Source organism: Felis catus, chromosome D1, assembly GCF_018350175.1.
Source record: "Felis catus isolate Fca126 chromosome D1, F.catus_Fca126_mat1.0, whole genome shotgun sequence".
Classification (NCBI taxonomy): Eukaryota; Metazoa; Chordata; class Mammalia; order Carnivora; family Felidae; genus Felis; species Felis catus.
In genome coordinates, this window is record NC_058377.1 from 81,398,576 (window position 1) to 81,413,122 (window position 14,547).

Genomic DNA, 14,547 nt, shown 5'->3' on the forward strand with positions numbered 1-14,547 from the left:
ATCTAAAAGATATCTCCTTTTGATTTCAGCTCCTTTAATTACGAGTGAAGTGGAGAATATTTTTCATACGTTTGTTGGATAGTTTATATTTCTGTGTGTATGCGCTATTCTTGCTCATTTCCATTAGACTATTTTTCTCTGTCCTAATAATTTATAGACTAATATGCTCTCATCTTTCAAATTTGCTGAAGATATGTTTCTCATTTTCTTGTATATCTTAATTTTGTTTTGATGCATTTTTTTAAAAAGTGTAGAACATTTTTCAACTAAAATATCATTGCTGTTAATGACTTTGGGCATTTATATCATGCCAAATAATGTGTTTTTCATTCTGGAAGTTAAAAAAGAAAAAGCCTCACACTTGTACTTTTCACTAATGTTGTTTTTTAAAATATTAACATCTTTGTTGCATTGGAAGTTTATTTCTGTGTAAAGAATAATCAAGATTTCCCCCCACCCCAGTTAGCAGTCACATTTTTAAGTAATAATACATTTTTTCATCACTCAGCAAAATAAGATTTCAGGACTTATTATATTCTCCATCTTGAAATCATGTCTATTTCTGAGCTCTGTTCTGTCTCATTGGTCATATGGTTTATTGCTTCTCTAGTTCAAAATTGTTTTAATTATTCTAATATAAAATCCAATTTAATATATAGTAGTACTAGTAGGAGGTCATAATTTACAGAGAGGCTAACAAAGGATTCCTTGAGAAAACAGATACTTCCAGTCTCTATATAAAAATTTCTCCAAAACTCAGGGGAGTTGTTATTGATATTGTCTCCCTAGAGCCTTCTAGTTGATTGGAATATATGGAGAAAACCTAAAACTTCCTGAGAACAACATGCTTTACATCATAGAAAACTGGTTCAAATGCTAACCTTGCTACTTATTAATTCTTTGCCCTTAATTTAATCCCTCTGAATATCTGTCTCCTCATCTGTAAACTGGCAGGAGTAATACTTAGGTTGCAAAGTTGTTTATAGATAAGAGGCAATTTGCATAACACACTTAGCACAAGCCCTGGTCTTTGGAAGGCACTCTGATTGTAGCTGATAGTTATCAATGCTCTGTCTCCACAGCCACCTGGGTATTATCCTCTCAGGCGAAGACAGATGAAGGCTTTCCATAACTCTAGGCCTTCAGGAAGTCCCCAAATCAAACTTGCAGTTTTCACTCATAGCCCAGATTATCCTGTATCTGCTAAGAGGCTTTCATCTACCCAGTTTGGGACCCAAGGCTTACTTTTTACCAGGAGTGATCAACTGGATTTAGCAAAGGGCAATGTGGGGAACCGAGTGGTACAGGCAGGTAGATCTGCATATTGATGCCACTTTAGGAACTGCTGTCACCAATAATTTTGTTCAATTGGATACTTTTACTCTTAAATTTAAAATTATTGGAAGTCATGGTTCTTCTTTGGGAATCCCAGAGAAACAATCCCAATACTGGTGTGAAGAAAAATGTTTCATAACCATTGTAGACATTTTCCACAATATATATGGATGGCCGTGTTTTCCAACAAATTATTATTTATTTTGAAAAAAATCAGTGAACTTAAAAATGTGAATTTTCATTCATTCATTCACATCTAGAAATTCTAGAACTGTACACATAAATCTACTTAATGGAAGATAAAAATTGACTCTCTGAATTCAATCATACCACAAGCATTTATTGACACATACTCTATTCCAGCACCCTACTGGGTAATATGGGGTATACAAATGAAGACGCCCTTTTCCTTTCTTGATGATGTTAATAGTTTTGAAGAAAAGAATATAGCCGTGTTATATAACAAGTATTTTGTCTTTGGAGTCTGAGGATCTACATTCTAATTCAGTCCCACCCAAATGCATGATTTTAGTATCTCTAAGTCTCAGGTTTTTCTTTTGTAAATTGTGATAAGAATAACTATCTCAGTAGTATTGGTGATAGGAGGATAAAACTGGATCATGCATGTAAAATCCCTGGTACAAATAGTGGTAGCTACTATAAACAAAGAAGAGTACCTCGGTTTTATTTAAAACATTTATGAATTGGCTATACTAACCTTTCTTCATACTATACTGTATAATATCTCACATAAACATGTTATGTAAATCTGGGGCGCCTGGGTGGCTCAGTTGGTTAAGCGTCCGACTTCGGCTCAGGTCATGATCTCCCGGTCCGTGAGTTCGAGCCCCACGTCGGGCTCTGTGCTGACAGCTCAGAGCCTGGAGCCTGTTTCAGATTCTGTGTCTCCCTCTCTCTCTGACCCTCCCCCGTTCATGCTCTGTTTCTCTCTGTCTCAAAAATAAATAAACGTTTAAAAAAAATTTAAATCATGTTATGTAAATCTATATAAAATGTTAATAATGGCTAATATTTAATGAGTGCTTGCTATATGCCAGCACATTCCAGCAATTGTCCCTAACTGTTCTAGATGTATTAATGCATAAATTCTATTATTATACTCATCTTACAGAAAAGGAAATAGAAATTGATACAAGTTCTATAATTTGCCTACAATTATAGAAACCTACTTCCAAATTGATGAAGTCATCAGTTTGATTCAACCAACCTAGCATCAGAGTCTGCGCTTTGAACATTGTGCTTTCCAGCCACCATTGGGATAACACAGAGGCACAATCGAAAACATAAAGGCAATTGATTTGGATCAGAGATGGCTGAATGATTGCTGACTCACACATGTAAATTGGATTTAGAGTAAACATACTTCATGTGAAAGGAACACGGGTATCAGAATCTGATAGTCCTGTCTGTCACCTAGCTTTATCATCTACAAAATGAAGATACCAACACCCATCTTATGAGGTTCTCAGGAGGAGCAAATGAGAAACATATGTTAAGGCCCCCAGCTCTAGGCTGTCCACAGTCATATGATTTTTTTTGGGGGGGGGAGGTGCAAAGGGAATGAAAGCCTGGGTCTCCTGCATGCTCATTTATACTCTTTTACTCATTCAAAGTATAAGCTTTCTTACCAATTGAATTTTAGAGTTGAAGGACTATATTTCTCCAGAGGGAACCGTTATATGAGAGGGGCAGACCCACAAAAACTATTTATGCCCTATAAACCACAAAGTCATAAAGGCTCAATTTTAACAAAATTAAAAATGGCCTGTCATCCAGGCCACTTTGGCCTATGACTGTGGAGAGTGAGCCAATCACATGGTTCTATAATGGTCTTTGTTTTCCCTTTCCACATAATAATATGCTCTGGTATTCAAGGCAACAAACACACTTGGTAAATAGAATTCATCTTTAATATTATGTACAAGAGTAGAGGATTAGGGTGCAACAGACCAAGGTGTTCAGTTCCATTACCAACAGTCTACACTATATGACCTTGTACAAGTTAATTTACATCTTTGAGTCTATTAAAAAAAAAAGTTTCCGCTTGCAACTGGGGTCTATGCCTGCCTCTGTAGCTTAGTAATTATTCTGTTTCAGACGTTGTACGGAACCCACTTATCATATATATGTGGGAGAACTAGGGGGTCCTGAATTAATCCTAGAAAGAAAGGGCAGGCTTACATGGGAGAATTGAGACTTCTCCACACAGTAAAAATTACCGCTGGCAAGCCCTCTCTCTGGCTCAGTTTAGGGAGTTTTAAATTACTGGGCTGGAACCAGAAAACCAGGCTCTTCGTGTCCTAATTATCTGTTCCCTTTGAAGTCCCACTGGTACCAATTTGATAGAAATAGAAACTGTGGATCAAAGCTATAGTGACTATTGTTCTTATGAGCAGGACAGGAACCCATTTCTAAAGAAACAGACCCACGCTTTCCTACCCAAGTGTCTTCTACAGTGCAAAGTTTTCAAGCAAAACACATTAGTTGCAATGTTCATTGCAATCACATTTTTGTTTGTGGGGGTTTCTAATGCTACCCTTTATTGCATATCTGAAAAAGCAGAGAGCCACAGAGAAGGCAAAACTGGGTCATACTGACAAGCCATTCTGTGGCATGCTCTTATCACTAAAAAATACATTCGAGGTAGATATTCCCTCTTCAGGATATAGAGCAACTGCTACCTACCTTGAGAGTGGGCTAGACTGAATGACTCACTTCAGAAAAGAACAGGGAAAGGGCAAAATGAGTAACTTTACAGTAGAAATACCTGGCAAACACTGTATCAACCAAGTGATGAAGATTAATGTCACTAGTGATGTCGTGTGGAGAGCATGTAGCTTCTGATGGAATGTGATGAAAATGGTACTTTATGTTTGTGATCTTCCATCCTCAAAACACGTAAGCCCAGGTTAAACACATGAAAACATCAGAGAATGTTGGTTTCTCAGCTTTGACAAATATACCCTGGTGATATATAAGGGGCAATGGAGGACTGAAGTGCGTACGGGCATTCTCTGTACTATCTTTGCAAATTTTCTACATTTAAAATTATTGTAAGACAGAAAATTTATTCTAACTTACACATTTTTCTATCTCCTGATTGTTAATAGATATATAGTATTCATAGCAATCATTAAATAGGATCATGCCTAATACAGACCTTGGCAGATAGTAAGTGCTCATTAAAAGTTTGATTTCTTGTTATTGCTGTTACAACTTTGATCACTATTCTTCTCTAATTACTGAAAACATCCCTATCAGGTGCCTTATACATGTTCTGTCTTCCTTGTTTTTATTTTCTTTATGCACTGAGATAGTGCTGCCTGGTTTTAGAATTTGCTGTACAGTTTGAAGGTGGGGATGTGTAACCAACTGAGAAGAGCAAAATCATAGTTGTTGTTCTGTTTCAGTGTCATCCCAGTGGCTGTTTGATAGACCTCTGCCTCCAGATGGGAGTGATCATGTTTTTGAAGCAAATATGGAACAACTTCATGGAACTAGGATACCCGTGAGCACTTTATTTTTTAAACTTGCCTTATTTAAACTTGCCTTATTGGGGCCGGTTAACTAGACAGATGAAGGTTCAGTTCCCTCCCTGCTGCTCGCCAAATGTGTGACCATGTGTGAGTTAGTTAACTTTTCTGAGCCTCAGTTTTCACATCTCAAGAGGGTATCAATGGCTGTATGTGCCTTGAGAACACTGGTAAGGAGTAAAGGAAATAGTGTATGTCAAGTACCCAGTACTCTGTTCAACATATTAAGATGTTTTTTGCTATTTTTAAAGCACTATTGACAGTACAGGTTCTTAAGGATAAAAATAACTCTGGTTTCTTCTGGCTACCAAAAGACCAAGGCAGATGTTGTTTAACAAAGAGAACCTCTGTTCATGCTCCTCGATCAAGAAACAATAAAACAAAGATACAATTTTGGATAGGGAGGACTTGTACTCTTTATTACACCAAAAAAAAGTCATTAGAATAGGATTGATTGTGAAAACAACTATATATATATAGTATTCTGTTTTGTCTCTTTAGATAGGGTTTAACTATCTGTGAAATGCTGACATGTTGAATGCCTACTTTTATATCATATAAAATAATATTACTCTTCCAAATACACTGGAATACAGTGTATGTAAAACAATGTCATATGGAAGCTGTAAGGCCTAATCAAGGTTAAAAACATGACTATTTTGAGGAATTTCTTGACCATAGAAGGACTAGTTAACTGATGATATAAATAGCTTAGGTTTAGTCATCAAATTATCCCATCATTCTTTTTCCTTGTTGGCTTACAAATGGTATCAGGACATTTCAGAGCAGAGACCTTAGGACCGGAGAAGTGATATCAACCCTGAAATCTGCCATGAGACATTATGTGACATATTAGGCAGTTAGAGCATGGTCTATGAAATGTCTGAGACCTGGTTCAAATACTTTCTCTGCCTCTTGCTAAAGATGCTTATAATTTACTTCACCTCTCTCTGACATTATTTTTTTTATAAAATAAGGGATTTGTGGAGATTGCATGAGATACCGAGTGGTCTTTAACCTTAATAAACAACTGAGCCTTTTTGTGAAGAGATCCTCAATATTCCAAAGGGATGAAAATGAATCTCTTGTAAATGAAGAGAGCATAGGGATGTAGGGATAGAAGATTGGGTAGCCCACCCCATCATTCGTATCCCTTCCTATCCTTGATTCATCTCTTTGAGACGTAGGGTTTGGGAATGTCATTTGAAAATAGCTGAAGAGATTAGGGAGCAAGTGCCTACCACAAGATCTGATGTGTCGTGAAATAAATAGCTTCATAAGCACCATCAAGATGGTATAGTAGTCATTATCTTATTTAGAATGGCTATTGTTATCATTTTCTGTGTACTTCTGTACATATCACACACTTTGGATAGCACATTTTCACGATGGCTTTGCCCAAGTGGTCAGCCTGGATTGTGTATATCAAATCCCAAATGTACAATGGTAAGGGGCATTCTGTTGGTGTTCTTTCAAATCCAGCAGGAGTGAACCAGTCACTGAACAGTAATTTTGAAAATTTCATAACATGGTTCTCTTTTTTAAAGTAAAATCTTAAGCAGACCGAAGAAAATAAAACTGAACCAACCAGGCCTGCCTCAATCCCAACACCCAGCCCCTTTTCCATCTTCATGAGGTCCCAGAGGCAACTTCCATGGGACATACACTGAAGAACTACCTGACTTTTGGATCAATGGTTGTTTTTTCAACACCCACTGAGTATAGATATGTAATTAATTATATGTGAGAGTTGAGGTACTATTCACTGAATCCTGTAGGATTCACTTCATTCTAGAGGTAATTGTCATATAACCCTTGAAATAATTAATTGTCCAGATGTCCCCGCTATACGCATACTGGGATATTTCTGTGCCATGTAATTTCAAGATTGCCCCTACGCTAGGGAAATACTGCTGTTAATTCCTTTCCAAGTCTTTTAAATGGACTGAGACACAGATCCATTGCCTGTAAATTATTGTTCACTATATTAACAGAATGTAATTGTTAATACTCAAACCCTTCACATTCATAAACTCAGAGGTGAATAGACTTACTAATACATTGCAGGATAGGGACTAGAACCTATATCTCTTGAAACCTTAACTAGGACTCAGTTATTCAATGTGAAACATGACTTTACTTGTGTTTCAAGAGCACAGCTCAGCTGATTTTGGGTTATGAGCAGTGAAGAGCTCAGATCCAATCAAATAGGCAACATGGAAGTTTAAGTATTTATATAGGTTGGAGTGGAGGAAGGAATCAGAAATGGGTATTTATCTAATAAGTATCAGGAAGCACCTAAGTGTAATGGGAGGAATTAAATCCTGGATACATATGTAGACATTTAGAAGATCTAGGAAGGCTGAGACCTATTCTCTCATCTTAAACTTGGAAGTTGAGACCGTGCAAATATCTCTAATTCCCAGAAATGCGTAGTGTACTTCCAGAGTAGTGATATTTGTCTTTTCTTAATGCACTACAAATTGTTTACTACATACTTACCTAAGAGCTCAAAAGCCTTTGTCTGTTCTGTGATATAGGTTGATCCAGAACTGGTGGTCACGACATAAAATCAAGCGAGGAGTACAAGATGCTTCCATACCTCAGTGGGAAAATGATTGGAATCTGCAGCCCATGAATATTCATGGACTTATGGATGAGTATTTAGAAATGGGTAAGGAAAGAAACTTCTACACAGCTCTTTAGCTTTCTTGATACTCTTTTGTTACTTCACACAGGCTTTGGTTTAAGAGAGAAAACCATCTCTGTCCTTTCCAACCCCAGGCATTCTAAAATACATCTGTACCTTTATCTCAACATAACTAGAGAAGAGATTAAAACATTGTCCTTGGAAGGCTCACAGATTCTGTCCTCTGTTAGCTGTAACATTTGACCAAAATGAAGAGTTTTCTCATAGTAGAATACCTAGCTTTAGTGTAGGTATTTAAAAGGAACAAAATAAAGCAGAATCCATTCCTGTGTCAATAACATACCATCCTGCCAGGATAAAGCAATAATTATTTCGTACAATAAACCTTTGCACAGACCTGGTATGAGTTCGATTGAGAAACCCACTTATTTATATTAAGAAAATAAGGATTCCCACTCCAGCTGTTAAAATCTTTGTGTATTGTCTTGACATTTACTTTTGCTCTGGACTTTACTTTTTCTCATGTATTAAAAAAAAAAAAAAGACAAGATTAGGTTTCTTGGGTCCCTTTTAGAGCTAAGCATTTTTCTTCAAGCCCTCCTCTTTGACTTCTTTTTTTTTTTTTTTTATTCACTCTTTCTTCATGCTGCATGGCCTAGGGGTGGAAAGCACATAAACTTTCAATCCGTTGAGATCAGAGTTTAAGTGCAGGTTTTAGGATTTTTAGCTATCTACCGTTTTGCAAGCTTACTTAACATGTATGAGCTATAATTTTCTTAGTCGCAAAATATGATGAGCATATTTACCTTGTAGGGATATTGAAAGGGTGAAAGGCAATTTATGTAAAGTACCTAATATGGCACAAGGAAAGCACTCAAGAAATGATATTGTTTGTATTACTAATTTTGTAATGCTCTCCCTTTACAGTTTTGCAGTTTGGTTTTACCACAATCTTTGTTGCGGCTTTTCCTCTGGCCCCTCTTTTGGCCTTATTAAACAATATCATTGAGATCAGGCTGGATGCCTACAAATTTGTCACCCAGTGGCGGAGGCCTCTGCCGGCTCGAGCCACTGACATAGGTAAGATTCAGGAATTAAATGGTTCTTGCATTGCTAAGGCCATCAGGTGCCTTGAGCTTAGCACCGTGTGGGTTTCTATTGTTGGGGTTCCCTTCCAACTATAACAAAAACTGAACAATTTTGGTTAACAAAATAATGAAATGAACACTAACTTACTTGGGAGTATGTTTATACTAAATATGCTATTTCATGAACTTGTTTATAACTAAAAATGATCTCATATACACATTTCCATGTTAATAAAAATTGCTCTGCTTCATTTTTTATAATTCCTGCACCAATTTCTATTACATGTTGTGTGACATTTCTAAAACCTCATTCCCTTAAATAGAGATGTTTAGATTGCTTCAGTTTTTCCTATTATAAACAACACTGAGGTGAACATACATCTTCATACATACTTTGGCTGATTATTTCCTCAAGATACATTTCTAGAATGGAAATCCTATGTCAAAGAGCATACACATTAATTTTTTTTGACATTTAGCATAATGCCCTCCATCCATTTAAAATTTTGATAATTTCTCAACATGTTCTCTAGAAATACTGTAACAATTGATACTCCTACCAGGTATAAGAATGGTTCTTTTTTTTTACTGTTGTTCATCCTCACAAATCTGAGGAAGAAAACCATGTGATCTTGTTATGTTTCCCCACATTTTTATAACTATGAGATTAAATACATTTGTATTTCTTCTTTACTAACTGTGTATGAAGTTTGTCTATTATATTTGATTTGGCAATCTTTATCTCCATGTTCACAATATTAACCTTTGATATATAGGTTGCAAACATTTTCAAATGCTGCTTTTTAACTTTTCACTCTATCATGAATAAGTTTTTAAAGTGTGTATATTATCACATTGATATATCTCTCTTATAGTTATTATTTCTGGCATTCTTAGAAAGTCCTTTAGAACTCCCAGTTTTTCACCATGCATTTTTTTTTCACCATGTATTTTAGATATGTCTATGTTATTTGGTTATCTGTTAGCCCTTTGTGGTTTTATTTAAATTGTTGAACTAATTGGAATTTGTTAATAAAGGGGTTGAAATTGGTATCCAGCTTTTTTTTTCCTAAAGAGTAGCAAATTTTCCCAAAACCATTTATCAAATACTTCATCTTTCCTAGCTTGTTTGAATTATCTCTAGATACTAAATTCTATATAAGCTTAGGTATATTTCTAGAATCTCCATTTGTCCCTTTGATCTGACTACTTATTTTTGGCATACTGTTTTAATAAACTGTGATTTTGTAATAGAAATTCTAAGTATATGAAAAAGCAAATTCATACTTTTCCTTCTCCTTTTCGGGAACTTTCTGGCTAATATTGCAAAGTTATCTTTTTGGTTAATTATATAAATATATATATATATATATATATATATATACATATAGTTAATTATATATATGTACATATATATGTAGATATACTCCACAGTCAACAAAGTTTATTTCAAATATACTACTAACCTGCAGAGAATGCTATTCAACTTGAGTTCCCATTTTTTAAAACAACTAAAATTATTACTATTATTTAATTTAAATATATTTATTATTTCATTATTAAAGTAATATGAGCACATTAAAGAAAATCTGGAAAATAAATCAAAAAAGAAAAATCAAACCCCATTCCAGGCTTAATTAGTGTTTATTGTACTTTCCAATGCAAAATTTATTACTTTGTTAACTGTTGTAGGTTGTCTTGCTCAAACCAGACAACAAAAGGTATAAAAATAATTAATATTCATCTTCCCTCTTTGCCTGTCCCTTCTACCTCAGGGCGTGAGTGATATCAGCTAGGCATTACACTTTGTCAGTGTTTTTCTTGCTCGTACAAATATACAAAAAATTGTACACTTATGGATTCTGCATTTTTTTTTCTTCATGAATATCCTCTAGCTCAAAACATATTGGTGTCATTCATTTTAATAGTGTAATAATACTCATAATAGATGTATGATAAGTTGTATAGTCATTTACTTAGTTGTCCCAAGCAGGGAATAAACATTCATAAATATAACTATGAATAAATATAGGTGTAAATATAGACACAGACATAGATATTATATATATTGTCTATCACATATCCATAGATGTGTAAGAATAGTGTAACTCTGTTGTACAGATCCCCAAAATAAGGCCTACCAGATTAAAATGTATTCACATTTTAATTTTAAAAGATATCAGATTAATCACCACAAATACTGTAACAAGTCCTACTTCAAACAATTACTTTCCAAAGGGTTTCTGTTCCCACAGTCCCTCAATAGCAGTGGATGGTAAGAGACTCAAATCTCCTACAATCTGATAGATTAAAAAAAAATCTTATTTTTTTGAAAGGTGTTTCTCTGAAATGCTAATTTTCAACTAGTGATTGATTATTTTCATTTCATAGCAATTACTCATTGGTATTCTTGGCCCATTTTTCTCTTGGGTAGTTTGCCTTATTAAAATTGTAGGACATTTTTGTGTGTATTCTGTACAATAACCCTTTGTTTTTTGTGAAGCAAACATATTCTCTCTGGCGATTGTTTTCTTTTCACTGAATATTGTTACTTTTGTAAAACTATATGTTAAATTTTGATGTATTCAAATGTTTTAATGGATTCTGATTTCTTGTCTCATGATTTTTTATGTCATGTATTTTTTATTTTTATTTTTTTCATTACAACTCAATATAATGAAACATAAAGATTTTGAAAAACAAAGAAAAGGGATGAGGGTTGGAGACAGTTGGCATCCTATCTAATTACCTTTAGCACTTTTGAGTATTTCCTTCCAGGACTTTTTTTTCTTTTTTTTTTTTTATCAATACTTTTAAAACAATGTTTAATCCTGTTTCAAATATCACTTTTGACTACAATCAATATTATATGGATACTGTATACAATTTTAAAAGCTTTTTTGTGTGTCTTTATACCAGATTGGGAAAGTCCTGGGTCTTGACGCAAAACTAGTTTTGCACTTTTACTTTAAAAAGGTACTTGAAACAATTCCTAATGATATTTTAATTTTCAGATCTCTCTAGGTAAGGTTTACCTTCCCTCTGTGGAAAAGTATTCAGTAGATTCCAAACTGTACTGAGATACTGTGCTAAGGAAGGAAACAATGAACAGACCTGGGGTCCCAAAATAAGTAAAACATTCTCTCCAAAGAAGACTCATTAGAGGGTTTTAATGTTTTTTTTTATTTTATTTCCTATCTTTACTCTTTCTCCTACTAGGTATCTGGTATGGAATTCTTGAAGGAATTGGTATATTGGCTGTTATCACCAATGCGTTTGTAATTGCTATTACATCTGATTACATCCCACGTTTTGTCTATGAATACAAATATGGCCCCTGTGCAAGTCGCTTTGAATATGGTGAAAAGTAAGGTTGAAATTTACACATTTTTTCTTATATATTTTGTTTGTGATTGAAATGGGAACTCATTGGGAAGTTTTGTTCTGTGACCGTTAAGGTTAGTGTTTTTGATCATTGCACTTAAAGTGTGCTTATTGGATGAAATCAAGCGGAATAAAAAGGGCAACAGTGTTTTTTATGCAAAGATTGTGAAGTCTCTCTCTGTTTTTACTTGTAAATGCCATCACTGGTATCCAAATGTTAAAAAACATTATAATGTGTTTAGAAGTGGAAGAGACATTAGAAATCATGCAATGCAATCTTCTGACTATATAGATGGAAAAATTGGGCCCACACTGGTTAATCAAATTGCTACAGGGAATAAAGCTAGTATGTAGGAGATACAGTGCATGAAGGAAATGTCAGCTACATGATGAGAGAGTTGTCAAAAGGAATTTATACCTAGGGATTTTAAGGTGCAGAAAATATTGCCCTGGATCTGTGTCCTTTTTTTTTTTCCTTTGAAATTAAAATTTGAATCCATGCTTTAGAGCAGGGTTCCTCAACATCTGCACTATGGACATGTTAGACCAGATAGTTCTACTTGCAGGGATGGTGGGGGTGTTTCTGTGCATCATAGAATATTTAGTAGAATCCTCGGCTTCTACCCAGTAGATACAAATAGCAACCTTCCTACTCCTCAAGTTGGGACAACCTAAAATTGTCTTCAGATATTGCAAAATGTCCCCTGAGGAACAAAATCACCCATTTTACAACCACTGTTTTAGGGGAAATGTGTTTTTCACATCTTTCCTTCTTGAAAGCAAGTATTAGGAAAGAATGTCAGAGAGCACTAGCCATGGAGAATAGAAATGGGAGTTTCAGCAGCAGATTAGCCTTACAAGTGGAAGAAGTTATGGGAGATAAAGCAATGATAGGAGAAGCCACTTCAGTCCTACCTCAGGGGCAGGTTTGAGCATGCGTCTCATGTAGATGCAGGGCATGTGCCCCAAGATGCTGAGCTCTGGTTTACGATGAAATCAACCCTTAGCTCTACTGATGAACCGATGTTTTCTCAGAACACTGAGACGCCTTTCTGAACATAAACATCTCAGTTTTTCAAAGAGAAGTAATAAAGACATAAAATCTTATTTTGTATTTTGGAGTCATGTCAAGGGACTTTAACTTAAAAGCAAACACCCTAGATTGAAATTCTTACTGCCTTTTACTAAAAGGCACAATCATCAATCTGGACCCTTAATAAAGAAATAGTGTCTAAAGTAACATTTTATGAACTGTAAAAGACAATATAAATAAGCTACTTTTAGCATGAATAGTGAAAAGCCAAAAAAAGTTTTTCTTAATTTAAAATAGTCTAGAAGTGGATTTTAAGAGTTTATAATACGTAGGAATGTTTGGGAACCCTCTTCCTTAGAAGTGTTGTTTGCTACTGTCTTTGCTTCCATCTAGTGGCAGGTGAAAATGAAAGTGGTTGGTTATCTGCTGTGTATTCATTTCCAGTCCTGCTTTTCATGTAGATAGCACCAGACATCTCCATATTCAGTGACTAGATGTAGAATAACTTTAAGAAGAGATGTAGAGGGCTTATACGAGGTTGAAACTGCACATTCCTAAGACCATCCTGTTATTTAATTTTTTCTAGGTATGCTTAGCAGCTAAGCTGGAGTAGATTCATTCAGATCAGAATTTTTCAGACCAAGATAGCAAAAGGACAAAATGGCGGTGGAGAGGAGGGTATTGGCAAGAGAGAGGTTAAAATGACAAATCATGAGGTCTGGGATGGACAGGCAAGGGAGTAAAACCAGTGCAGTCCTGTACTTCAGAATTCAAGGTTTACAATGAGATAGATGTACATTGGAATCCAGGTTTGAATGGCCATTTGTTCTGGGCAGTGATTTTCAACATGTGTGTCCTTCAGAGTCCACAAGGCCGATATTGTTTTCATAATAATACTAAGATATTCTTAGTTTGTTTGCTATAATGACATTAGTACAAATGATACGAAAGCTATAGTGGATAAAATGCTCTTGTGGCTTTGCGTAACTGAAGGCAGTGGTACCAAAAACAGCAATGACTGTATTCCTTTGTATAACCACCATTTTAGAAAATGCCAGTAAGAAAATTCAGAATGTCCTTGATGAAACAATAATTATTACATTTATTAAACCCCCGCCTTGAATAAATGTCTTTTCAGTATTCCATGTGACAAAATGCAAAGTGTGATAAAGCACTTCTCCTATATGCTAAAGTGTGGTGATGCTCATCTCAGAGTAAACCACTTGCATGATTGTTGGATTTGCAAACTACACAAAATGCTCTTATTGTGATATAATGATTTCCAGATAAACTATGATTATTAGACTGGAGTATGTAGGAGACACTCTTCTAGAAAATGGACAAAGCTAGCTTGTCACTTTAAGAAAAATAACTGACATATTTGTTGCCATTAATAAAGTTCAGGTTTTAAAGTGAAAATCAAAATTTTAGATAATTTTATCTACCACTGACCTTGAAAGTTTGCCAGTACTTACAGATTTTTCTTGATAAAAATCAATGGTG

General features: G+C 35.1%; 1 protein-coding gene across 3 annotated transcripts in view; it reads left to right on the forward strand.

Annotated features, from left to right (window-relative positions):
- Positions 1-14,547, forward strand: part of ANO3 (anoctamin 3) — a 426,276-nt gene that overhangs the window by 397,587 nt on the left and 14,142 nt on the right. For all 3 annotated transcript variants that reach the window (XM_023239658.2, XM_023239659.2, XM_019812199.3), the window contains 4 exons: positions 4,767-4,864; positions 7,430-7,563; positions 8,467-8,619; positions 11,847-11,994. In XM_023239658.2, the coding sequence (XP_023095426.1) occupies positions 4,767-4,864; positions 7,430-7,563; positions 8,467-8,619; positions 11,847-11,994 (533 nt within the window). The remainder of the gene's footprint in view (positions 1-4,766; positions 4,865-7,429; positions 7,564-8,466; positions 8,620-11,846; positions 11,995-14,547) is intronic.